This window comes from Canis lupus, chromosome 8 (genome assembly GCF_048164855.1).
Source record: "Canis lupus baileyi chromosome 8, mCanLup2.hap1, whole genome shotgun sequence".
NCBI classification, from domain to species: domain Eukaryota; kingdom Metazoa; phylum Chordata; class Mammalia; order Carnivora; family Canidae; genus Canis; species Canis lupus.
In genome coordinates, this window is record NC_132845.1 from 23,134,853 (window position 1) to 23,160,461 (window position 25,609).

The following is a 25,609-nucleotide window of genomic DNA, read 5'->3' on the forward strand; positions in this document are numbered from 1 at the left end:
TTTGTTAACTCCAGGCGCACCTGGGGAGCTCAGTCAGTTAAGGGCTGCCTTCGGCTCAGGTAAGGATCCCAGGGTCCTAGGATGGAGCCCCACGTTGGGCTCCCTGCTCAGCGGGGAGCCTGCTTCTGCCTTTCCAGCTCCCACTCCCCCTGCTTATCCTCTCTTTCTGTGTCAAGTAAATACATAAAATCTTTTTAAAAAATTTTTGCTAACTCCAGAGCTGGAATTCTCTTTACCTGTATTTCAGTTATAGCTACCCCTGTATTGGGTACTCACTCTTCCAAGTGTCTTACCCACTTTATCCCATAGCAGCTGCGGGTGTGGTACTCGGAGTCACAAGAGTGGACGGGGTCACCAAGCGTGCAAGGAGCGGGTATTAGTGTCTTCACATTACAAGTGATGGAACAGAGGTGTTCCAAGGTGACCTGCCTGAGGCTGGTTGGCCATTAGGGGATGGTGCAGAGATATGAATCTCAGCCTGTGGGACTCAAGCCCAAGCCTGTAACCACTGCCTCAGGGTTCATCTTGTCCACCATATTCTCCTTGACAATGAGAGGACAAAGGCCCAGGTTGCTTATCACATGTGTCAAAGCTGAGAGTGGGACCGAGTCCTCTCCCAATTCAGTGCCCTTTGCACCATCATCCCTGGGAGCTATCCTATCTTGGGATCTACCTGAAGTCCAGTTCCTGTTATCTAGTAGGTAGCTAGAGTGAAACAGTCTAGCAACAAAGGGGCTGGTCCTCTGAGGGCTCTCGCTTGCACGGACACCGTCCTCCAGGAGAGGGCAGTCTTGTGCGCATGACCACGCCTGCCCCACCCACAGGCTGCAACCACCCCTTTCCAGGCTTTCTCTCTGAGGCCACAACGCCTGATTCTTCAGAGAAGGTTTGCCTAAAGCAGAGGTTTTGGAGCAGTAGGTTTGTCCCCCAGGTGGCATTTGGCAATGTCTGGAGACCTTTTGGTTCATAACTGGAGGTGGGGAGGAAAGTTGCTCCTGGCATCTAGTGGGTAGAGGCCAGGATTAATGCTAACCATCCTACAGTGTGCAGGGTAGTCTCCCACCCCCAAATAAGGATTATCTGCACCAAAATGTCAGTTGGTTTGTTGAGAAGTTGTGAAACCCTAATCTCAAGGAAAGTCTGTAAACAGCCTGCTATAACCGAACCAGAGGAACAAATAGAAGGTGGCTTAGACAAAGAGACTCTAAAACAGCAATGACCAGGAATGCCAGGGTGGCTCAGCGGTTGAGCGTCTGCCTTTGACTCAGGGTGTGATCCCAGGGTCCTGGGATCGAGTGTCATGTCGGGCTCCCTGCATGGAGCCTGCTTCTCCCTCTGCCTGTGTCTCTGCCTCTCTCATGAATAAATAAATAAAATATTTTTTAAAAATAAAATAAAATAAAACAGCAATGACCAGAGTAACTTACAAGCTTACTGCTGCTCGGCTTCTGCTTCTTTGGGGAATGCCAAGGGCTTGAAGGCTGGTATGAACCTTGGCTTATCACTTTAGCCACTCTCCAGTCGCTAGGGCCATCAGTGTGCCAAGCTGGAATATATGTGAGTGTGCCCCTGACAGTGCAGGGCAGCCAAGAAGAGAGACCATTCCCCTTTAGCATCCGGGGCCTCTGTATTTACCTTTCATCTGTCAAAGAAAGCATTCCTCTTGTTCTGTGGGAACATTTTCCACCCCCAAACTATTTGTTTTGTTGTAGACCTGTTTTTGCAAAACTGTAGTCTATCCCCAGGACTTGACCTGGCAGGAAGTAACAGTGTGCTTGTTGACTGGCCCTGGTCACTTCTGATATTCGATGAAGTGATTCTCCCAAGTCTCCACTGACCCGATCTACCTAAACTGTGTTAGTGGTGAAGGGTCAGCTCCGATAGCCCTGGGAATGCTTTCCTGAAACACACCCATTTTGGAAAAGCATAAATGTTTATCAGTGCCGTACCTGAAACAGAGATTGCTTCCAAGCCAGAAAGAGCCCAGTGCTCAATAAATATTAACTAATCTGTAAATCAAGCCTCCCCACTGTTTCTCACAATGTGACTCTTGTTCAGCAGAACACAGAGCCTAAGGAACTAAGGCTAGCCGTGGTCCATGGAATCAGATTGCTCTACAGTATGATTATCTTCTCCCACTTCCTCTGCAGGGACCCTATTGTGAATGTCTATAGACACGTGAATTATGAACCTAAAACCAATTTATAGCTATAAAGGAAAATATGAAACTACCTTTAAATGCTGTTCAAGTTGTAGGCTTTGCTAAAGACTGAAGTGCCTGTCTTCTTACATAACAGTGGTTTATTCTAAACACATAATGGAGAACATCTAGAAATCAAACAGCCACACAGCTGGGATTTGGATTTACTAAATCCAACCTGAACTGAATTGAATTGAGAGCTAATTCAGGGGCTTCTTTAGCTGAGGGCAAATAAAAGAGGGTATAGCCATGTCAAAGGTAGAGCACTGCCGGGATGACCCTGCTGTCCTGGTTTAACACAATATTGAGCTCCTGAAACTTCATGCAATCATTATCATTTATGGAATGAAATTTTTATGGACCAGACCCTATATTAAGCATTTACCATGTAATCTCATTCCAACTACCAGCAGGAAATGGACATTATACTTAAGGAGACTAAATATCTTGCCTTGGGCTAACCAGGAAAGGCTCAAGCTGAGATATGAACTGGAAAGTTACCATTGAGACCCAATAGGTTTTTTAAATGTGCTAGAAGAGTTTGTCCTTGCAGTGAAATCTGAAATAAACCCCTTTGAAAAAATGAAGCTTCTTGGGTCTTTTATAAACTCTAAAGTTTTGGTGAACCAGAGTTCTAGGCTATAGTCCCAATGGCTTTGTGTGATTTCACCCACATAACAAGTTTTGTTTGTATCATAAAGAAGTGTGGTAGAAAAACTATAAATTTTAGAATCTGGCATATCAGGATTTATATTCTCCTTTCACTGATCATGAGCAGTGAGTTTATCAAAAGTTTCTTGACTCAGGACACCTGGGTGGCTCGGTGGTTGAGCATCTGCCTTTGGCTCACATCGTAATCTCAGGGTCCAGGGATTGAGTCCCGCATCAGGCTCAGGAGCCTGCTTCTCCCTTTGCCTGTGTCTCTGCCTCTCTCTGTGTCTCTCATGAATAAATACATACAATCTTAAAAAAAAAAAAAAAGTTTCCTGACTCTCCCAAACCTCAGTTTTCCTTTCTACAAAGTGGGATGAGCCTTAGAGTTTGTATAGTTCAAGTGTCTCACAAATTACCTACCCATCAGTCATCATGAATATTGTTATTGATATTACTCATAAGTTAAAAGTGTGTTCTCATTTTTCAATTTTTGCTATGAAGATATCAAATTAGGGTGGATGCTTCCAACTTTACTTTGGCATCTGTGAGTCTACATAATGCTAACGGCCAGCTACAAGGAAGTATGGCCCATTGAATCATCTCCCATGGTTGGGCAAACATTGAGGTAAAGCATGTTTGTGTTTTAAACTTTAGGAGCTGCACAGGTTATTGAAGGTGGCCAAGTGGAATATCAGCCTCTTGTAGGCATTCGGTATATGTGGTGGTACCATTTAATTGGCCTCATCTGGACCAGCGAATTCATCCTCACATGCCAGCAGATGACTATAGCTGGGGCACTGGTCACTTGCTACTTCAACAGGTAGGTCTTGCATGTTACTGCTCTTGATTTGTCTACATCCTTCATGTCAAGTATCATGAAAGATACTTTGGAGTTTTAAAAGGGGTTGGCAGGAGTAAGACCTAAGGTAAAAATCAGAGCAGGATGCTCCTTTGGAAGTGAAAAGAAATATTATACCTTAAATTTGTCACATTTCCAAGCTCTTTTGCCTTAAACTAGAAAATGCATAGGAAAGCAAAACAGGGGTATAATCCAACTGCTTAGAGTTGAAAACGTCGGAAAGGAAAGGTTGACTTCTGTAAGTATCCATTCTTTTTGACTTCAAACTTAAAAAAAATACTGGTCTATTTGGAACACACTTCAGTAAGTTCTGTGAGCATTATTTATCTTGTGTAAAATGAGGAAAATGTTTTCTTGGAAAATAATTTTAAATCCTAAGGAAATTGTATATAGCAATAAAATATAGTTTGTGTTCATATACTTAAGTACTAGTGAATTAATTACTTCTTTGTTCACCATGATACTTAGTTAAGTGTTCTCATCCCATTACCTCATCAAAATAATGGAGGACACACACACACCCGAACTTTTTACCTCATTTGTGTGTGTGACTCTCCATGGGGCAAGGATAAAACCACAGGCAAGTAGAGCAGGCCAGGACAATGACAGGGTTGGACTGAGGACAGGAAGTTTATTTCATGATAGGGCTGATCCTCCTCTAATCTCCCAGACCAAATGAGCAGATAAGCATGAATATTCGTGGGGGTAAGAAAGTCAACCAGGGATGATTCATCCCAATGAGCAATTACCTCCCGACAATAAGGAGCACTGTGGGTTTTAATACAGGGGTGTTGTTTGAGAGCTTTCATCATCAGAGACTCTGTAGGATGCACACAGAGCTTATAGTCCTTGGCCTTGAGAACCTCAGAGCCACTGGAGGTGGGTGGTGTGCTGCTTGCTCCTGAGTAGGGGAGCAAAGATTATTCTAACCATGTTGCACCAGCAGCTAACATCTGTCTGACAATAGTGATTTTGTGTTATCTTAGAATCACAAAACCAAACCATTTTCAATAGGGGCTTTTGGTTTGGACTTCCAGTGAAGCATGTATCTGTATCTCTAATCCCTCCTCCTACCCCAACTCCTCTCCCTCTCCAAATCATGAAAGAACGAATGAAAGAAGCATAAACACACAAGGACAATAGAAAAGGAAATGACAGAGAAAAGAAATAATCAACCAGATGTTGAAAGCTGCAGAGAGGATGGATGAGTAGCTACGAAGCTGAGAAGGACAAACCTAGCAAGGCTCATCTGGGGCGGGGGGGGGGGGGGGGGGGCGGCGGGTGACCGTGGAGAGAGGAGGTGAAAATAAGATACAGGCTGATTTGAGCCACAAATACCTAGAGAGGCCCAGGAATTCAAGTGTAAAATGTATTTCTGAAGGTTAGTTATAGGACTGCCTAAGGAACAGTTAGGCTCCAGGGCCCCTTCTCCAAGCCAACAGAAGACAGGAGCTTTGCTTTCTGGACGGGTAAACCAGAAAGGGTCCAGACCTTGGGGTATCTGGCACCACTGAAGCTGGAGGTAAGGCTCTGTACTGAAAGAAGGGCAGATAAGTAAAAGTCTAAATACTGAATAGTGAGGACCCCCACTGCCACCAACATGCATTCCATGGCTCAGCTCCTAGGATGCTGACAGCCAGGTTGATATTCCCCTGGCAAGAGATTAGAGGATTCTTCTTTGGAGAAATTACCAACCCAAAGTAAAGACCTGCAGATAATGCCGTGTGGTGGGGGAGGGGATCCCCAGTGAAATGATTCCTTGACTGAACCAGACAACTGTCACCCCTCATACAGAGCTTCCAATTCACTCTTTAGTGCCTCGGTCTTAGATATAAATTAGTAGTCAGTGATGATTCAACATTCACAGAAAAACCTCCAGTGAAAGAAAAAGATCAAAATGAACAAAACAAAGGGAATTTAAGGGAAATAGAGACAATGCAAGCAGAAGAAAATGACCAAAAAAGAACTCCACAAAAACCCTATAATATCCTCAGAAAGAATAAAGAAATACTGCATCCATAAAATAGGTACCAAGAAAAAAAATGAAAGGCATCTTAGTCATTAAAAATATGATTGCATCTGGAAAACCGTGTGGAGGTTCCTCAAAGAGTTCAAAATAGATCTGCCCTACGACCCAGCAATTGCACTGCTGGGGATTTACCCCAAAGATACAGATGCAATGAAATGCCGGGACACCTGCACCCCGATGTTTTTAGCAGCAATGTCCACAGTAGCCAAACTGTGGAAGGAGCCTCGGTGTCCATCGACAGATGAATGGATAAAGAAGATGTGGTCTATATACACAATGGAATATTCCTCAGCCATTAGAAACGACAAATACCCACCATTTGCTTCGACGTGGTTGGAACTGGAGGGTATTATGCTGAGTGAAATAAGTCAATCGGAGAAGGACAAACATTATATGGTCTCATTCATTTGGGGAATATAAAAAATAGTGAAAGGGAATAAAGGGGAAAGGAGAAAAAAATGAGTGGAAATATCAGAAAGGGAGACAGAACATGAGAGACTCCTAACTCTGGGAAATGAACTAGGGGTGGTAGAAGCGGAAGTGGGCGGGGGTTGGGGGTGACTGGGTGACGGACACTGAGGTGGGCACTTGACGGGATGAGCACTGGGTGTTATTCTATATGCTGACAAATTGAACACCAATAAAAAATAAATTTATAAAAAATATTGCAAAAGTGAAAATTTCCTTCTGAAGAATTAAAATATAAAATTGAAAAATTGTTATAGAAGGTAGAGCAAAAAGACAAAGAGATGGAAAATAAAGGATGGATAAAAAATTAGAGGATACATTTTGGAGACTCAACATCTGACTAATACAAGTTCCAAAAATAGAGAACAAAGGAAGGAGAAAGGAGGAAGTGATCAAAGAAAATTTCCCAGAGTTGGAGGACGTGAGTAAAGGGAAGATCCCAGAAGCTTCTAAGGGGAAAAATAGATCACAGGCAAAGGATCAAGAACTAGAATGGAGTCTGATGTTCAACAGCAACTCTGAACGAGGAAGACGATGGAGCAAACTTGTCAAGATTCTAAGAAGAGATTATTTCCAAAACTAGAATTCTGTAAGTATTCATACTGTCAATCAAAGGTAAAGAAAATAAAGTCATGTTCAGGACTGCAACATCCCAGAAGATTTTCTTCTCCATCTCCTTTCCTGGGAAGGGTGTTCTCCTCTGAAATGAGTGAGTAAGCCAGGGAGAAAAATAGGAGTTTCAGGAAATGGGCTCCAACACAGTAAAGAAGAACAGGGAATTCCCAGAAGGGTAGCTATATAGCACTTATAAAAAATATCCAGGCCAAGGAGGAGCAGGAGAGCAGTGGGCTCCAGGAGGCATGTCTCCAAGGGAAGGGAGAGGTAGGGAAAGAAAACTAAGAGAATACCAGATGTGTTTAAACAAGTAAAGATTTACACTTTGATAAAGCATTTGGTAAAGCCCATGGAAAACCAAGCAAATGTAAAATGTGAAACAATTATTAACTTCAGGAAAACCCAAAAGTTGTATAGGAAAGGAACTAGAATCAGAATACACTACTTGGTTTATATTTCAATAAAAATAAATAAATACACAATTTTTAAAAAGAATACACTACTTGGATCAGTTGTGAATGTTATTTAGGTACTGATAATATAAACACTAAACACTGACTAAAACAAACTCAGTGGTAAAAGGTTGAAAGTTTTTCCTCTAAGATCAGAAGCAAGAGAAGAGGGCCCACTCTCACCACTCCTATTCGGTATAGTACTGGAATTCCTAGCCAGAGCAAGAAAAAGAAAGAAAAGGTATCCAAATCAGACAGAAAGAAGTAAAATTGTCTTTGTTTGCAGACGATATGATCTTCTATCTAGAAAAATCCTAAAAACTCCACCAAAAACTATTAGAACTAATAAATGGATTCAGTAAAGTTGCAGGATACAAAATCAACATGCAGAAAATAGTTGCATTTCTATAACAACAAAATATCTGAAAAATAAAGCAATCCCATTTGCAATAGCATCAAGAACAATAAAATATTTAGGAATAAAATTTCCCATTACATAGACTTTTTTTCCCATTACATAGATTGCCTCTCATTTTTGTTTTTGTTGTTGTTGTTTGTTTTACTGTGCAAAGATTTTTAATTCGATGTAGTCTTACTAATTTTTGCTTTCATTGCTGTGCTTTTGTGTCATATGCAAAAAATCACTGCCAATACCAATGCTGAGCCCTTTCCCTATGTTTTCTTTCGTTTTATGATTTCAGTTCCTATGGTTAAGTCTTTAAACCATTTCAAATTAATTTTTGTGAGTAGTGTAAGATAGGGGTTAATATCATTCTTCAATATGTAGATATCCAGTTTTCCCAACACCATTTATAAAAGGGACCATCCTTTTCCCTTTCTGAGCTCTTAATTCTGTTCCACTGATCTGTCATTTTTATGCCTGTGCCACACTGTTTTGATTACTATAGTTTTGTAGCATAATTTGAAATTAGGAAGTGTGATGCCTACATGTTTGTTCATCTTTCTCACAACTGCTTTAGCTATTTAGGATCTTTTGTAATACCATACAAATTTTAGAACTGCTTTTTTTTTCTCCTGTGAAAAATGTCACTGGAATTTTGGTAGTCAATACATTGAATCTATACTGGCTTTGGATAGTATGGATATTTTAACTATCTGAGTTCTTCTGATCCATAAACACGAAATATCTATTTGTGTGTGTCTTCTTAAATTTCTTTCATTAAAATCTTGTAGTTTTCAGGATATAAATTGTTCACCTTCTCTGCACAGTAAAAACCAACGAAATGAAAGGCAACCTATGAAAACAGAAAAAAAATATTTGCACATCGTATATCCCGTAGAGTTAATATCCAAAATATATAAAGAACTCATATAATCCAATAACAATAAAAGAATCCAGTTAAGGGGCACGTGGTGGCTCAGTTGATTAAGTGTCTGACTCTTGATTTTGGCCTAGGTCATGATCTCAGGATCATGATATCAAGTCCACATTGGACTCCACACTTGCAAAGCCTACTTAAGATTTTCTTTCTCCCTCTCCTACTGCTCCTCCCCACAATACCCCACTCACATGTGATCTTTTTCTCTCTCTCTAAAAAATAAATAACTAGGTGTGCCTATGGCTCAGTTAAGCATCTGACTTCAGATCAGGTCATGATCTCAGTGTCCTGGGATCAAGGCAAGCTCCATATAGGGCTTTCTGCTCAGTGAGAAGTCTGCTTGTCCCTCTGTCCCTACCCCCACTCATGCTCTCGCTCTCTCTCAAATAAATGAATAAAATCTTTAAAAATAAAAATAAAGGGGCGCCTGTGTGATTCAGTCAAGTATCTGACTCTTGGTTTTGGCTTAGGTCATGATCTCAGGTTCCTAATGGAGCCCCGCCTCGGTTCATTACTTAGCATAGCGTCAGCTTAAGAATCTCTGCCTCTTCTTCTCCCTCTGCCCCTCCCCCAATTTGTGCATGTGTTTTCTCTAAAATCAATTTAATAAAATTATAAATAAAGGTCACCTCTTAAGAAAAAAATCCAGTTAAAAAATAGGCAGAGGAACTGAATAGATATCTTTCCAAAGAAGACATACAAATGACTAACAGGTACATGAAATGTATTCAACATCACTCATCATCAGGGAAGTGCAAATCAAAACCACAAGGAGATATCATCTCACACCTGTTAGAATGGATGTCATCAGAAGATAAGAGATCAAAAATGTTGGCAAGGATGTGAAGAAAAGGGAACCCCTGTGCACTGTTGGTGGGAATGCAAACTGGTGCGGCCACTATGGAAAACAGTTTGGAGGTTCCTCAAAAAATTGAAACTAGAGCTACCATATGATCCAGCAATCCCGCTTCTGGGTATTTATCCAAAGGAAATGGAAATAGGATCTCAAAGAGATATTTTCCCTCCCACGTTTATTGCAGCGTTATTCACAGTGCCAAGCTATGGAAACAACCCAAATGTTAATCAAATATTAACAGGTAGCTAGATAAAGATGTGGTGCTCACACACACACACACACACTGGAATTTTATTCAGCCACGAGAAAGGAGAAAATCTTGTCATTTGTGAAAGTGTGGAGAGATCTTGAGAGCATCGTGCTAATAAGCAAAATAAGCCCAACAAAGATAAATACTGTATGGTCTTACTTATATGTAGAATGTAACAAGTGCCAAAACAGTAGAAACTTAGCAACAGTAGAGTGGTGACTAACGGGTGTCAGGGGTACAGCTGGGGGAAATGGGGAGATGTTGGTTAAAGGGTACAAACTTCAAGGTAGGATGAATAAGTTCTAGGGATTCAATGTCCAGCATGGTGATTATGGTTAATAAGACTGTATAATATACCTGACAGTTGCTAAGAGAGTAGAATTTAAAAGCTCTAACCACAATAAAGAAATGTAATTATATGACGTAATGCAGGTGTTAGCTACTGCTGTGGTGGTAATCATTTTGTAGTACGTCAGTATCAGATCAACACCTCATCCACCTGAAAGTTACACAATGTCCTATGTCAATGATATTTCAAAAAAAGATGAGAAAAAACTCTAAAAACTTCAACATAATTACATTGAGAAGAACGAGACAATGGGAAAATGTTTAGGTTGTATGAGAGAAACAATCAACAAACATGTTTCAAAGTGAGAAGTCAGGGGTGCCTCGGTGGCTCAGGCAGTTGAGTCCAACTCTTGGTTTTGGTTCAGGTCCAGGTAGTGATCTCAGGGTCATGAGATGGATGGAGCTCTGCATCAGGCTGCATGCTGCTTGTGGAGCCTGTTTGGGATTCTTTCTCTCCCTTTCCTTCTGCCCTTCCCCCTCCTCAACCTCTCTCCCCGCTCTCTTAAAAAATGTGAGAAGTCAGTAGACAATATTAGAGACTGAAAAAATATATGCAGAGAGAATACGCTATTTGGAAGTGTGGGGTAAGTTATAGAAGAAATAGCTAACATATGACCTCTAGGGGAAGAAAATTAGCAGTGAGGAAAGCAAACTGCTCTCTTTGCTGGTTAGCCTCTTGCTATTTGACTTAAGATATTTACACATTACTTTGATAAAAATAAAATAAAATGCATGTCGACTTAGAGCACTACTTCTTTTTTATTATTTATTTATTCATGAGAGACACAGAAAGAGGCAGAGACACAGGCAGAGAGAGAAGCAGGCTCCATGCAGGGAGCTCGATGTGGATTCGATCCCAAGTCTCCAGGATCGCTCTCTGAGCCTAAGTGCTCAAGCACTGAGCCACCCAGGTGCCCCTAGAGCACTATTTCTTTCTTTCTTTCTTTCTTTCTTTCTTTCTTTCTTTCTTTCTTTCTTTCTAAATTTTTTTATTTATTTATGATAGTCACACAGAGAGAGAGAGAGAGAGAGAGAGAAGCAGAGACACAGGCAGAGGGAGAAGCAGGCTCCATGCACCGAGAGCTCGATGTGGGATTTGATCCCGGGTCTCCAGGATCGCGCCCTGGGCCAAAGGCAGGCGCTAACCCGCTGTGCCACCCAGGGATCCCTCTTTCTTTCTTTCTTTTCTTTCTTTCTTTCTTTCTTTCTTTCTTTCTTTCTTTCTTTCTTTCTTTCTTTTTTTAAGATTTATTTATTCATGAGAGACAGAGAGAGAGAGAGAGAGGCAGAGACACAGGCAGAGGGAGAAGCAGGCCCCTGCAGGGAGCCCGCTGCAGGACTCGATCCCAGGACCCCAGGATCACACCCTGGGCCGAAGGCAGCCGCTCAGGCCCCGAGCCCCCCAGGTGCCCCTGCAGCACTATGGCTTAATTAAAGAGCTCCACTTTCCTTTCTTCATGGGGCCTCACTTTGAAACCTTAAGGTATTCCGCCCTCCCGGGGTTCGCAGCATCTCACGTTGGGGCCTGCCCTCCGGAGAGGGTTAGCCAGGGTGCGTTCCTCTCGTCATTCACGTCAGCGTTAAGACAACCGAGGAGTTCGTGCGGAGACCGTCAGGTGCCAGGCTAGGGCAGCCTGTAAAATTTCTCTTTTACAACCATTCGCTCGAAGAGGGGTCAACAGAGAGCCGTAAAGATGTGGCTGGGGGTGCGACAGGAAGGAACTGGAACCGTTCAACTCGCAGAGGGGCCGCCTGAGGCCTGAGCTCATCGTTGCTTTCACGCCTACCAGAGCCGGCTTCCAGCTGCTCCTGCCCGGGAGGGCGCGGGAGGGCGGGGGGGGCGGCGCGGGCTGGCGGCCCTAGCAGAGCCGCCCGGGGCAGCTGCAGGACCCTGTCCTTTGTAACAAAGACCATTTCCTTTCTTCTGGAGGACGGGAAAGATGAAGCGTACAGTGATGTTGCTGGAAGAAACCTCGGGAAAGGATGGTCTCCTCCCTCGGGGCACCCGTTCACTGGAGGGCAGCCGTCACGCCGCGGCCAGGAGTGACTTCTCACGCCGCCGAGGGCTCCTCAGGCCGGGCGGGCGCCCTAGAGCTGACGCGGCCTGTAGCTCCCCGAGGCCGCCGGCCGAGCTGCCCCACGCGTGGTTGTGGGGCCGGCCAGAGCCTCTGCTTAGCGACCTGAGTGGCTGTGGCGTCCTGGGGCTCGGGCTCCCGTGACAGGGCCGGGGCCTTCAGCGCTCACGAGAGCCACGCGGTGCAAGGAGGGAGAAGCTGGGCCCCGTGGCGGTGGGGGCACATCCTAGGGTCACCCAGTCCCTCACAGGCCCCAGGTCTTCCTTAGGCCATCCCCCCAGCAGCGGGGCGGACGGGGCGCCGCTCGCAGTAGGCCCCGGGCCCAGAGGCCAGGCCTGACGGGGGCCCAGCTTCCTCAGCCCATCCCCGGCTTGCCCCGCACGCCCGGCGCTGCCTGGCCGTCCCCAGAGCCAGTTCTCAAAATACGATGACATCAGAGATAAGGAGTATTTTAAGCCTCCTCGGATATAATCAAGTGCGTCCTCCTGAGCGTGTGAGGAGACCGAGATGAAGGTCTGGCCACGAACACAGCAGGGCGGCATGGCCGGGCGACGTTACCTTGGAACATGGAGAAAGGTCTAAGAAGGGAAGGTGGAGACCTCAGACACTCCACTTATTTAACCCTTTTCTGTAGGGTGGTGTCTAATGGGGTGGGGGGGTGGGTATCGAACTCGGGCTCCACGAGCTGGCCTGAGTTTAAAGGGCCTGCTTTTTAAGGTGTCTCTCTCGTCCCGTGATAACCCAGCTTCTGGAACTCATGCATCTTCTTCCACCCAAGCCCTGGAGAGCCTCGGACTCACAGCCAGAATGTGTCATGGCCCACGAGCGTCACTCCGCTGCCTGAAATGGTTAATCCCATCCCAGCAGAACCTTTCTCTGAAAGATGATGCTCAAGCCCAGACTTCAAAACCTGAAGGACCAGACTCCAAAGGCCCCTTCACAGTGGCCTGTGAATCACTTGTTTCCCTACCAGATGGAAAGCAGGTGTTGTCCACTCTTCCTTGCATCCTCTCGAGCACTGTAATAAGTCCTAAAGCACATAAATCTCCTAAATGGAAAAGTAAACATTCTTCCTTTAAAAAAAAAAAAAAAAAAAAAAAAAGCTGAGGAAAGGGAAAAACTGTGTCAGATTTTCCTGGCCTGTACTACTCTTCTGGTTTATCAGGCCAACATGAATTCGTATCACCAATAGTTTCCCTGGTATTTCCTATTTTCAAGACTATTGAGTTGGAACACACATCACCCTTTTGTGGGACCACTGGATCACGGTTACTCCGCTCCCAATAGGACTTTCGTGTTCTCCTTTCCTTCCTGGATGATTTCAGTAACAGCAAAATAGAGCCCTTGCCAACTCTTGAGACATTTCTGGCCGCGTTCCTTTTTCTCCCTCAAAACCTAGGCTCTTGTCAAAACCTTGATTCATAGTGACTTATTAGCAACCAGAGCAGGTTGTAGAATAATCCATTATGAAGAAACCGAGCTTCAGTTGGAATCAGTGAGGTGGCTTCTCAGAAAGGGCCTCATTTTCTAGAACTGGCACCAGCAGGAAATTCAGAGGGTCAGGGGAGGGGTTGCTCAGCCCTCCCTCCTTTGTTTTATCTTTCAGGTTTCGGGTAGGGTGAAGGCTGTGCCCCTTCTGTTCTTTCTCTCTTTTTGTTTTCCCCCTGCTTGTGAAATGGGCCCTCGCATTCTTGATTGCTGTGTCACGACAAGTTCCACAAATGATTCACACTGGAGTGACCTTTAAAGAGCAGAGTAGAAATCAGCTGGATTTTCGGAGCCTTGAGCCTTGTGCAAGAACTTTCTGTTCCCGCACATTAAGCCGGAGCTCGCTGCTGTGTCCGTGGCTGCCCTTCTGGTCGTGTGACTGGGTGGTGATTTTAATCACCAAGCTAATACTGGCAATATTTACATATGTCATGTAAACCTTGGAAATTATTATATAATTAAATTTCTGAAAGTGAAAATGAGATTGGAGATCCTCGGGTGGCTTAGCAGTTAAGCGCCTGCCTTCGGACCAGGGTGTGATCCTGGAGTCCTAGGATCGAGTCCCACGTCAGGCTCCCAGCATGGAGCCTGCTTCTTCCTCTGCCTGTGTCTCTGCCTCTGTCTCTCTCTCTCTGTGTCTCTCATGAATAAATAAAATCTTAGGGATCCCTGGGTGGTGCAGCGGTTTGGTGCCTGCCTTTGGCCCAGGGCGCGATCCTGGAGACCCGGGATCGAATCCCACGTCGGGCTCCCGGTGCATGGAGCCTGCTTCTCCCTCTGCCTGTGTCTCTGCCTCTCTCTCTCTCTCTCTCTGTGACTATCATTAAAAAAGAAAAAAAAAATTTAAAAAAAAATTAAATAAAATCTTAAAAAAAATGAGATTAATAGAAAACTTACAGGATTGGTGGAGGTAGGGAGGCTTTGTAAAGAGGGAAACTTGCTTAATTCATCAGCATTTTTTTAACGTTCTGTTTGTAGCATTGAGTGCCAAGAAATAATTTAACCTTAGCTACCAATGAGTATCAAAGTTTTGCCAAATGCTTGTCGCATGACTGCTTTATAAGTGTTAGTACCGTTGATGATTTGAACCTGGGAGAGAAGTTTTAAATGGTGGTTTTTAAATGCTGTCTTTTTTCCCCCAATTCCCAGAAACAAAAATGACCCTCCTGATCGCCCAATCCTTTGGTCTCTCTCCATTCTTTTCTGCTACCATCAAGGAACAGCCATAAAAGGGTCATTTTTAATGACTGTGACGAGGATTCCAAGAACCATTCTCATGTACCTTCACAACACTCTGAAAGACAAGGTAAGGCAGCTTGTTAGTGCTCAGTGCAGAGCTGAGTGGCGGAAATGGCAGTTACCAGACAGTTTCAGCAGGCCCCACGCCAGGACTGTGGCCCTGTGGCAGTGGCCATTCCAAAGGCCCCAGTGTCCTTCAGATCCCATCCTCTACCCCTGCCCCCAGCAATCTTCTTGTCTCCAGACTCTGTTTTATGGCTTTGTTGAAGAATTTTGTTATTATTATTATTATTATTATTATTATTATTATTATTATTTTACCCACAAGGTGGTGGAGGTGAGAGTGGGGAGGGAGTAGTTCTGAGTTAGCTGGTTTTTCATTTGCTGAACAAATGGGAAGAATTTTTCAAATTTTGAAAAGTTATCATGGACATTTATCATACTTTTTCTTTTAAAATAAAATATACTACAAGACAGGAATAATGTTTGTTTCTGTTTTAATGCTAAAATATTCCTTTTCTATTTCCTAGAGGGTGCCATGGGAGGTGACTGGTGTATGTGAGGGAGGGAGTTTTAATAAGTGAGTGGGAGAGAAAGAATGTGTGTGTGTGAATGTGTGCGTCTGCCTATGTGAGAGAGTACGTGAGTGTGTGTGTGTGAATGTGCATGTGAGTATGTGAGTGTGGTGTGTGTGTGTGTGAGAGAGAGAGAGAGTCAGGGACAGCGAGAGAAGACCTGCTTAAGACTGAGAGATGGACAAGCTGACCTAAATCTCAGCTCAAAAGACAGAACACTGTGGGGCTTTTGTGCCTGGGGGATTTTCGCCTCCCTGGTTTTTATTTCCATGCACATTTGGTTATGAATGCCAGTGGAAACCAGAACACCAGGAAAACAGCTGTTCTCATGGTATTTCTGGCCTGCCAAACAAGGGAGGTTGGAATTTTCCCAACTTTTCTGTTCTCACACAATGCTCATCCCTTCCCCACCCCCACCTCAGTGCCTGTGACTTGATCAGAGTGTCACAAGTTTACCTAATTCCAACCTTTTATTTATTTTTATTTATTTTTATTTTTTTAAAGATTTTATTTATTCATGAGAGACACAGAGAGAAAGGCAAAAACATAGGCAGAGGGAGAAGCGGACTCCCCATGGGGACCCTGATGCAGGACATGATCCCAGGACCCCGAAATTATCTGAGCCAAAGGCAGACGCTGAACCACTGAGCCGCCCAGGTGCCCCTGATTCTAACCTTTTAGATGTAGGGATGTGTCCATAGTAACTTGGGGAAGTTTTACACACAGATTTTTTTTTTAAAGATTTTATTCAGTTATTCATGAGAGATAAGAGAGAAAGAGAGGCAGAGAGACAGGCAGAGAGGGAGAAGCAGGCCCCATGCAGGGAGCCCGACGTGGGACTCGATCCCGGGTCTCCAGGATCACGCCCTGGGCTGAAGGCAGTGCTAAACCACTGAGCCACCCAGGGATCCCCACCACCTAGATTTATTACTATATTTTAAATTGTTTGAAAGATTGCATTGTAGATACTAATTATGTACCCATATTATAAAAGAATCAAAGTTTGACTTTTTGAGAAATAAATTCTATAGTGACATTTTTCAGGGCTAAATTTCAAGTGGTAAAAAAATATATGTATTTTGGTGACTCAGAGGCATTCCAATTCTAAGCCAAATCTAGTTCTTCTTGGCTCCTGCACTTTGCAAATTGATCCTTCAATTTCAAGAAGGATTTTTTGTAAAGCAGGCAGGTTTTTTTATTTTTAATATATTCAGTATATGCATTAGCAATAGGTAATCACAAATTAATGAGCAGTAGGAGACCTTGCCATCCTTCTAGAACTAGGCACTTAAAACTCTGGACCAGAGGCCTTTCATAAATCTAAAAGAAAAGTCGGTGGGTTGGTCTCTCTGGTAGAGGTCTAAAGGGTTATTTATCACTCATTAGATCCCAAAAGAATCAAGGGGCCAAAGTCCCCTTTAGTGATCTCACTACTAAAGAAATGTGTCCTTCCATTAAAAAGACATGATTTTCCTCGGCAATACGGCCTCACACTGTGTCTACAATTTAAACACTTCTCATGGCCACTGTGTGATCTTTCCTACATGCAATGGCTCATTGACAACCACGGCCAGGCTGAAAAGCATCCAGATAAAGTTTTATCCAATTGAGTTAACATAAGGACAAGAAAATGTCCATATAAGGCTGAGTTACTCCTGGGGTCCTCAGGGAGAACTATTTCAGGATTGTTTACAGGATTTTGTTTTTTTAAACTCTGGGCAGTGAGTGGGACACATTCAACCCTCCTCTAAGAGTTTCATTAAATTCTTCACTCTTGAGCTATGCATATGTCCAAATCATCTTTCAAAGGACTAATTTGTCCCTTGAAATTTAGCCCTGAATATCTCAGTATGGGATTTTTTTTTTTTTTTTTGCAAAAAATGTTAAACTTGATTCCTTTTTTTCTATGGGCACATAATTAGTATCTACAAGGCATTATTTGTTTTACAGTCTTTGGGATATGCATCTTTCATGAATACAAACTGGTTTGGAAAAGCAAAGTTTATAATTGATGACACTTAGGGGAAGATGGAAAAGAATTTTTTTTTTTTTTTTTTTAGCTAGAACCAGAGAGCCTAGTCTACCTTTGCTAGTGAATATGGACTAGACATTTCCCCTTCTGCTGAGGCCAACAGCAATCATAACAAGGTAAGCCCACAGGAGACAAACTTTCCTCATCAGTGATAATAATGGTAATAATTAGTAGCAGCAGGTGCAGATAGAAGGACCTCGCCCCCACTGAGGGAGAAGTGCTGCTCTGCTTCCCCAGGTGGATAAATCTCCCACTAGAAACGTAGTGTGTCTGCAGAAACTACCTGCTTCCTTTCTTCTCATGTTTCTGACTCTGTTCGTTTGGTTCTGATCCTGCCCCAGCAGCATGGTGCATGGTCCAGGTGCATGTTCAGATGCTGCTTCTGCTGTTTCTGGTGTCTCGACAAATGCCTGCGCCAACTCACCCAGGTACGTCTCCTACCACGGTCCCCGCGGACACACAGAGGGGCGCTCCAGTGGACTCCATCTCTTAGGTCAGGGGTTGGCTGATTTCTCTGTGAAAGGCCAGACTGTATGAATGTTTTAGGCTTTTTTCAATCTCAGTTGTAACAACTCTATCGTGGTAGTAGGAAGGCGGCCACAGGCAAAATGCAAATGAATGGGCACAACTGCTTTCCAAAAACCTTTATTTATGGACACTGAAATGTGAATTCATATAATTTTCACCTGTCAAGAAATGTTATTCTTCTTTTGATTTTTTTTTCAGCAGCTTAAAAATGTGAAAGTTATTCTTAGCTTTGACCAGAGGATAGCAGGCTATCTGATGGATCTGGCCTCTGGGTTGGAGGTTATATAGGTCATTAAGGCCATTCTTCTAATTCTGAAAGAAATGTGTTTTCCCTCTCAGAAATAAAAAGGGGAGGAGTCTTTAGAAATTCCAGCATAATGAGTATGTGTCAACTGAGAGCTAATTGTCAATGTCTTCCTCAAGAACTATAATTTTCCTGAAATGGGAGAAGAATTGCCTCTCTGATTTTTCTGTATTTCACCAGCTTTTCCCTTTCAAGCTATAAATAGTCCTTTAAAAATCAGAAAAATTATATACTGCCATTGTTTGAATTTCAGATTTTTTCCTCGAGTCTTTCAAACTGATGGACACTTAAATACATGTTACGTTTTTCTGTAGATAATTTAGGAAATTAATAGCCCTTAGTCAAATTTACACAAAGCAGTATTTTTCTAAGCCAGCAAGCTGTTTTAGAATTTAGAAATCCACAGAAATCTCGCTTAGCAGAGTATTTCTTATTATTGCCCTTCTTCCTAATAAATATACCAGCCGAAGTAAAGGGACTAAGTAGACCATCCATGTTTAATGTCTTATGATAAGTGGTATTAAGAATCCCTTTCATTATTCGGGGGAAAGTGTAGTTTTACAGTATAAAGCTCTATTTTTAGTTCCTAAAATTCTTGGAGTTCATTTTAGAGTGTATTTCATTTTCATTCCGTTTGCATTAAGCCAGCATGTGTAAAGCACAGTAAAATACCATAGCACCTTTCAGAATGCTGAGTGGTATCCCAAGTGAAACCAAACCCTATGAATGCCTTGTCATGGATGTGATAGGCCGGCTTCTCTCTTCCTAGAACTGTGTGCACATATCCAGACACCAACTTACTCTTCAAAGATTTTGAGACCCATTACAAAAAAAGAATAACAGTGATAAAATATATATGAAAATCAAGGCTAAGAAACATATAGATCAACTCCACAGGGTCCCATAAGGCCATGAAGTTGATTTGCCATCCGCTCTCACTAAATATGTAAATTCACCTTCTTTCTGTCTCCTTCGTTCATGGAAACCCAGGGGCTCCTTGTAGACGCTGCAGGAACCACTACTTCAGGAGAGGAGGGTGGGTGGCGAGGTGAGCAGGGGGTGGGGAGGCGGAAGCGTGGCCTCTGGCCCCCTACCTCTACCACCTTACCCTGCCTTCCGAACAGAGCGGTTACACTCTGATCTGGGCTAGGAGTGGGAATCCCCCCAAGGTTTCATTTGAAGACAAATTTGCTGTTTATGCTTGTTTATGTTTATGCTATGTTTATGTTTATGTTTATGTTATGCTTGTTTATGTTAAACATAAAACATACGTTTATGCTTGTTTCCTCTGCCTTGTTATCCTAAGGGACATATTTTCTGCATTCTGAAATTTCACCACCTCATGTTAACCCAGTACCTTTCCCTTGGGAGTTCATAGTGTTTCCAAGATCATAAGGAGCATGGTTTTAGCCACACCTTAATTACCATTACACAGGCAAGGGACCCTATAACAGATGTACAATGAGAGCAATTTTCCCTGAATCGCAACAAGGCTCAGCTAGCCTGGATCCCGTGCGTGGTCCGTCAGTGTTGCAAAAGGGGCTTGCTCGGTCTTTCAGGTTCTGATCAGGGTGCTACTGCAGAAGGCCCCAGCCTAAACCAGCTGTCAGAGCATCTTCCACTTGGGGGCTCCTCCAGGACCAGGCAGTACCAGCTAACATTGGGCACTGCTGGGAGACCTGAGGGTTAGGGCAAGGGAGGAAGAGGGGGAAGCATGAAGAAGGAAAAAAAGAGTTGATGTGAATACTAATAGGGAGGAAACAGCCCTCTCTAGTCCAAATCAACTAGTGGAAAGCAGAGTGAAATAAAGATTTTAAGAATAAAGATAAATTATTCTATAATGGTGGTCAAAGCTGTTGTTGGTCTCATTTGGCAGAAGACAAAGGGAAGGGAGCCTCAAGTGAGAAGGAATTTAGATTAGCCTTTTGAAAAATCTCCTGGCACTGGGGGAAGATTTCTCTGGAAATCTGATTTAAAAGAGGCAGGCAAGGCCTATTTTATTGGCCTTGTTTGGTGCAATCGGAGCTGGGAAATGATAAAAGAGAACGGGGCCCATTTGTTACCATCAGAACCCAGATGCTCTTATTTACTTAACATCAAGGAGCTGGTTGTGTTTCCGCACTGCTGCTTAAAAGCCCGAGCCACCTACCCCAGCCCTGGGAGGGTGGCAGGTGGCAGTTGCCCTGTTTTATAGGCACCCCGCCTAAGGCTGTGCAGTGATTCACTTGCAGACTGGGAGACCAAACCCCGCGTGTCCTCATTTCTCATTGCTTGTCTCTACATCATAAATACCAAATATGTGTATACCTGGAAAAAAATGATCTGGGTACATGTCACACATTTATTTATCCAACAACTACTGTGTTGATTATGCTGTATTCGAACCATTTGAGCCCGGGCATGAAAGAAAAGGGGACTATGGTGACAGAGCCAAGACACAGCAAGGCCAGGCCTTCAAGGAGCTGACAAGCTAGTTTGGGGAACGAGGTGGGGGGGGCAGGAGGAGGCATTCGCAGGAGACATTATAAAACGGTGCAGAGAGGCGCATTCTCAGGGCAGGAATGGGGACTGCAGGAGCTCAGGAAGGGGAACCTTGGTACTTAGGAGAGGTTTCATGGAAGACATCGCGTATGTCATAGAGCATAGAGCACCCACTGGAGGTCACGGCAGCAGTAGCCATGGGCTTTCAGCGCTCGCTGTGCAGCCAACCACATGCTGAGCATTTTCCCTGCCTTTGTATCAGTTGTTCATCTTCCCCACAGCCCTCTGAGATAGTATCTCCAATTTACCGATGAGGCTTGAGAGGCCACTAGGATTTAATAAATCGATATCTGTTTTGCCTCCAAGCCCCAAGGCCGTAACCAGTCAAGGGATAAACTAGGGGAGAAGGAGTCACAAGAACTGTCTGTAGCTCTCGGGCGCCTGGCCAAGCCTGGGTCCAAACCCATCAGCTCGCTGACAGCTGAGCAAAGCTTTTATGGGGCAGAGTTTTGTGGAGGAGGACGAGAAAGGTGTAGGGGCACTGAAAAGGGTGAAGGATGAATCATGCAATTATAGATTCAGAAAAGACTTGTCAGGGGCTCAGGACCCACCCTGTCCCTCAGGCAAGTCAGTGTCGAAGTTTCTAGGAGGCTGGGCTGGCTGTTCTCAGACATCTTCAGTGAAGAAGATCCTTCCTGTAGCCTCCCCCTCCCTCCCAGCACTTTTCGGGAGTCTGACTGAGAAGTTCCCCTCCTGGGCTCTGCAGGCTCACCCAATGGCAGGAACGGCCCAGCTCTTATTTCTTACAGGGTCCACACAGTTCCTCGTGGAAATACCTCCCTAAGCGCACATCTCTCGTCCTTCGATGACACAGATGCCTATCCTAACTATGATGTTCGTTTTAGATCAGTGTTCCTCTAAATTTGAAACCCACTGGTGAGCCACAAGACTCTTTCCAATGGTTCCAAACTGACCTGAACATTCTAGAATGTTCTTTCTTCAATTCTTGTAGGCAAAAAGCAGAATTGTATGGGTTTTCATTTTTGCATACAACAGAGAGCTATTAACCAATCAGTCAAGTACGTAGCATGTTCCTAAAGCTTCCTAAAATGTGCTACTTATGAACTAAAATTGGTGTTTTACTTCGTTTCCTGAGGACTCAAATTCATTACTTGGTCAAGACGTCAGGCTGCCGAGGCTAGGCCTGGCGACCATGCAAAGCTTGTGAATGTGCTCACACACAGTTGGGATTAGCAAACTGGGGAAAGAACACTTTGCTGTGGGTGTACCACCAGAGCTGTCTGGGGTTGGCTTTTTTGTTCAATTGCAGTTATTTTTGTCTTAATTAGCATTTTACTTCCGTTGACTATTTGGCTCCTGTTTAATTCATTGTCTCTCTATCATGTTGAGCATTGCATTCCTCTTCAATCCTTCGTTCTTGCAGCAGAAGTAGGAATGGGCTTGGGAAGAGAGCTGTGGCCTGAGGGCAAACCATTTGAGAACGACTATTTCCACTCCAGTCCCCTGGGAAGAGCTCCTAGGTGAGGCAGGCAGTTGGCTTCTGCCTACTTTGTGGCCCTGGGGTGAATCCTTCCACCTTCCTGGGCTTCTGCAGAATGAGAATGTAGCTTTCTGACTCTTGTGGTGCCCAGCCGAAGGGTGGGCCACGCGGTGGTCACACTGCCGCATCGTAGAGCGGGCAAAGTGTGAACTGTGTGTCTCTCAGGTTCCAAATGACAAGCTGTTTTTTTCACATCATACTTCTTATCCATGCTGAAGACTTGCCCTGGGATCACAAAGAGCCACAAGCGATGGTTTACGTTGCCCAGATCTCCAGCCTCTGAATTCTGTGGGTACACTGAGCATGTGAGGGGCCATCTAGCTGCATCCCCTCACAGCGGCTCCCCCAGTATTGCTGTCACACAGTGATAGGAGCAAACACATAAAATGATTGGTGACCAGATGCTGGTGAGACGCCAGTCACCTCAGTCAGCTTCGTGGGTAGAGAGCCCTGTAACGTCTGGCAGCTTCATGTCCCATGCACCTCTGCTGCATGCCCTGGTCAGCCACTTGAGGAGAAGACAAGACGACTCATGTCTACCTTCATGTGGGCCATAAAGCTACCAGCCTACTGTCCTTTGGCATCTGTTGGGTATGTGACACTAAGTTGATCAGAAATGCCCATGGCTTCCTGTCTTCTTGACAGATAGACAGGTCAGAAAGGCCCCAGATGATGTTGTCTAGTCCAGCACAGAGAAAAACTCACTGCTGCTTGAAAAATACACGCATCCCTCCCCTCTCTACTTCGTGGCCCACTCCTACAACCCACACAGCCTGCCACTCCCTTTTTTTCAGTGCACATAATGTTGGTCTCTGTCTTCCAAGCCTTTGTGGCAGGCCTGATTTTGTAATATCTGAAAGCCTTCTCTCCCCACTGCAGGCTTTCCTTGCAGTTAGCTCAGTTTCAATGATCCTCTTTCTCATAGTCCCGTCAATAGCAAAGGCACTCGGTGACCTGTCTCTGTCAGGTTTTGGTTCATCCCAAGCCAACTGGCAGATCTCCAGTGACGACTCCTCTCTCCCCAGGGCAGCACGTACAAATCAGGAGGAGAAAAAAAAAGGAATGGATATTGTGCAACTTCTCTCACTAGATTATGAAAATGATGCAAAGTTTCTTAAGAGGATACGGTGCTTTCGGTAGCTGACGTCACCATGATAGGTGGCCTCCTCACAGAATGTCCAGGAGGCCATTCTCTCAATGACAGCAGTGGCTCTGGATCCTGCCACTCCCCAGCTATTCTGGGGGCAGCCAGCTGATGGGGAGGGCCTTGGAGAGGTGTGCCCAAGTATGCATGTTTTAGGAAAAAGCTAACATGTGTGTCAATATGATAGTTTGCATTAAGGCCCATTTATAGACGATGGTAATCCTCACAGCCCAGCTGTTTGGTGGCAAATGCTACTACCCTGGCTTTAGATAGAAAGGAATTGAGACACCTATTTGTCAGGGGACCCAGACTGTCTGCAGGCAAACTAACTGTATCCTCAGGTTTCCTGGCACGTGGCTCTGAACCTGCTGTGCTTCGGGCCATGGCTTTATGTGCCTTCTTGGGAGCAGCCTCTCTGGAGCCCAGCTCCCACCTGCTGTGGGCGTATTACAAGGGTCAGGGCTCAGGAGGGTGAGGCCCTAAAGCCATCTTCCCCATGTGGGCTCTAGCAGCCTCTCCTCCTTTTGGGGTGAGGCCCAGTGAACAGCTGCCATCTTAAGATGGTTGGACTCTGACGTCCTTCCTGACTTGAAATGTTTCTGCCCTCTCAGAGAGGCAATTAATGTCTGTTGAGTGAATGACTGTGTCACCATGGGGAAGGGAGGGTAAGTTGTGCATGCAGCCCTTAGCTAATCAGAAAACCCTCCTGAGAGGCAACCGAGTATTAGGCGTTAGTTACTCTGACTGTCCATGGCATGTAACTCCTGAAGACAGGAATACCTCCATTTACTGGGCACTTGCATGTGCCAAGCACCGTGCTAGCTACATGTATTGACCATCTTCATCCTCGCAAATAGTCCTGTGAGCATGCTATGATTATTATCCTTCTTTTCTTTTCTTTTCTTTTCTTTTCTTTTCTTTTCTTTTCTTTTCTTTTCTTTTCTTTTCTCTAAGATGATGTACTTAGATTCAGAGAAGTTAAGTAACAGCCTGCTCTGGGACAGGAGGAAAGTAACAGAGCTAAATGTTGAAGTTTTGCAGATCTAATAAATCATTCCTTTTCCCTTGTGCAAGTTCTGAACAACCAAGAGACACAAGAGTCAAACAGATAAAGATTAAACCTTGAGGGGCACTTTCGTGGTTCAGTAGGTGGAACATGTGACTCTTGATCTCAGAATTGTGAGTTTGAGCCCCATGTTAGGTGTAGAGATTAGTTAAAAATGAAGTCTTTTAAAAAATGTGTTAAGGGTTGCCTGGGTGGCTTAGTCAGTTGAGCATCCGATTCTTGGTTTGGGCTGTCTTGATCTCAGGGTCCTGGGATTGAGCCTCATGTCAGGCTCTATGCTCAGCTCGGAGTCTGCTTGTCCCTCTCCTCCTCTGCCTCTCCCCCTGCTCACACACACAAACTCTCTTTCTCTCTCAAATAAATAAAAAAATCTATATATTTTTTAAATGAAAATTAAAAATTTTAAAATGTGTTAAAACATTTTTAAAACCACCTTGAGTGCCTAGGGAATGTGTCAGAAAATGCATTGTAGGAACAGCTTATTAATGTCTCATTCCTGAAACAGAGAGCCCAGCTCACCTTCTCCCAGGACCAGCCAACAGTATAGACCTGCCTTTGGGGTCTCTCCTGCAAGCTTACCACCAAGATGCTGAGAAGGTGCACTCTTAGTGATAGGAGGCTACCAAAGAGAATGACAAAGGGCTGAGCCAGCCTGAGCTCTGCTGCTCCCCCAACATTCACCAGTCCCTTAAGTCATATTCCCCCCTCTGGGAACAAATGAGAATTGTTACCCTAAAGGAGGTCCCTGGCCATGGAGACACAAATAGAGGTACCCGACACCAGGATTCAAACCCAGGTCTTCCTCAGTCCACTAGGGCACTCCTTCTGTAGGGTAGGAACTCAGACCCTGAAACTGTAGAGATCATGGGGCACCCTTCCCTCATTACAGCAGAATCTGGGGTCCAGAAGGCTTGAAAGTCTCAACCAGGGTCACGCAGTGGGCAGTGCTTTTTCTCCTCTACTCTACCTTGTGTTCTTCTCTCCCTCTGCCCTCACAAGCATCACTGAGACACTGGAGACAGACAAATACACCACATTACATGAT

At 44.3% G+C, this 25,609-nt stretch overlaps 1 protein-coding gene across 10 annotated transcripts in view; it reads left to right on the top strand.

Annotated features, from left to right (window-relative positions):
* SLC44A3 (solute carrier family 44 member 3) overlaps window positions 1-25,609 on the top strand; it is a 112,233-nt gene that overhangs the window by 44,917 nt on the left and 41,707 nt on the right. For 8 of the 10 annotated variants that reach the window (XR_012035115.1, XM_072834595.1, XM_072834592.1 and 5 more), the window contains 3 exons: window positions 3,509-3,674; window positions 14,784-14,940; window positions 17,822-17,908. Coding sequence is in view for 9 of the 10 variants with exons in the window: in XM_072834595.1 (XP_072690696.1) it covers window positions 3,509-3,674; window positions 14,784-14,940; window positions 17,822-17,908 (410 nt within the window). In the remaining variant the exon portion in view is untranslated. The remainder of the gene's footprint in view (window positions 1-3,508; window positions 3,675-14,783; window positions 14,941-17,821; window positions 17,909-25,609) is intronic. The other 2 variants (XM_072834594.1, XM_072834599.1) reach the window with 1 other exon arrangement.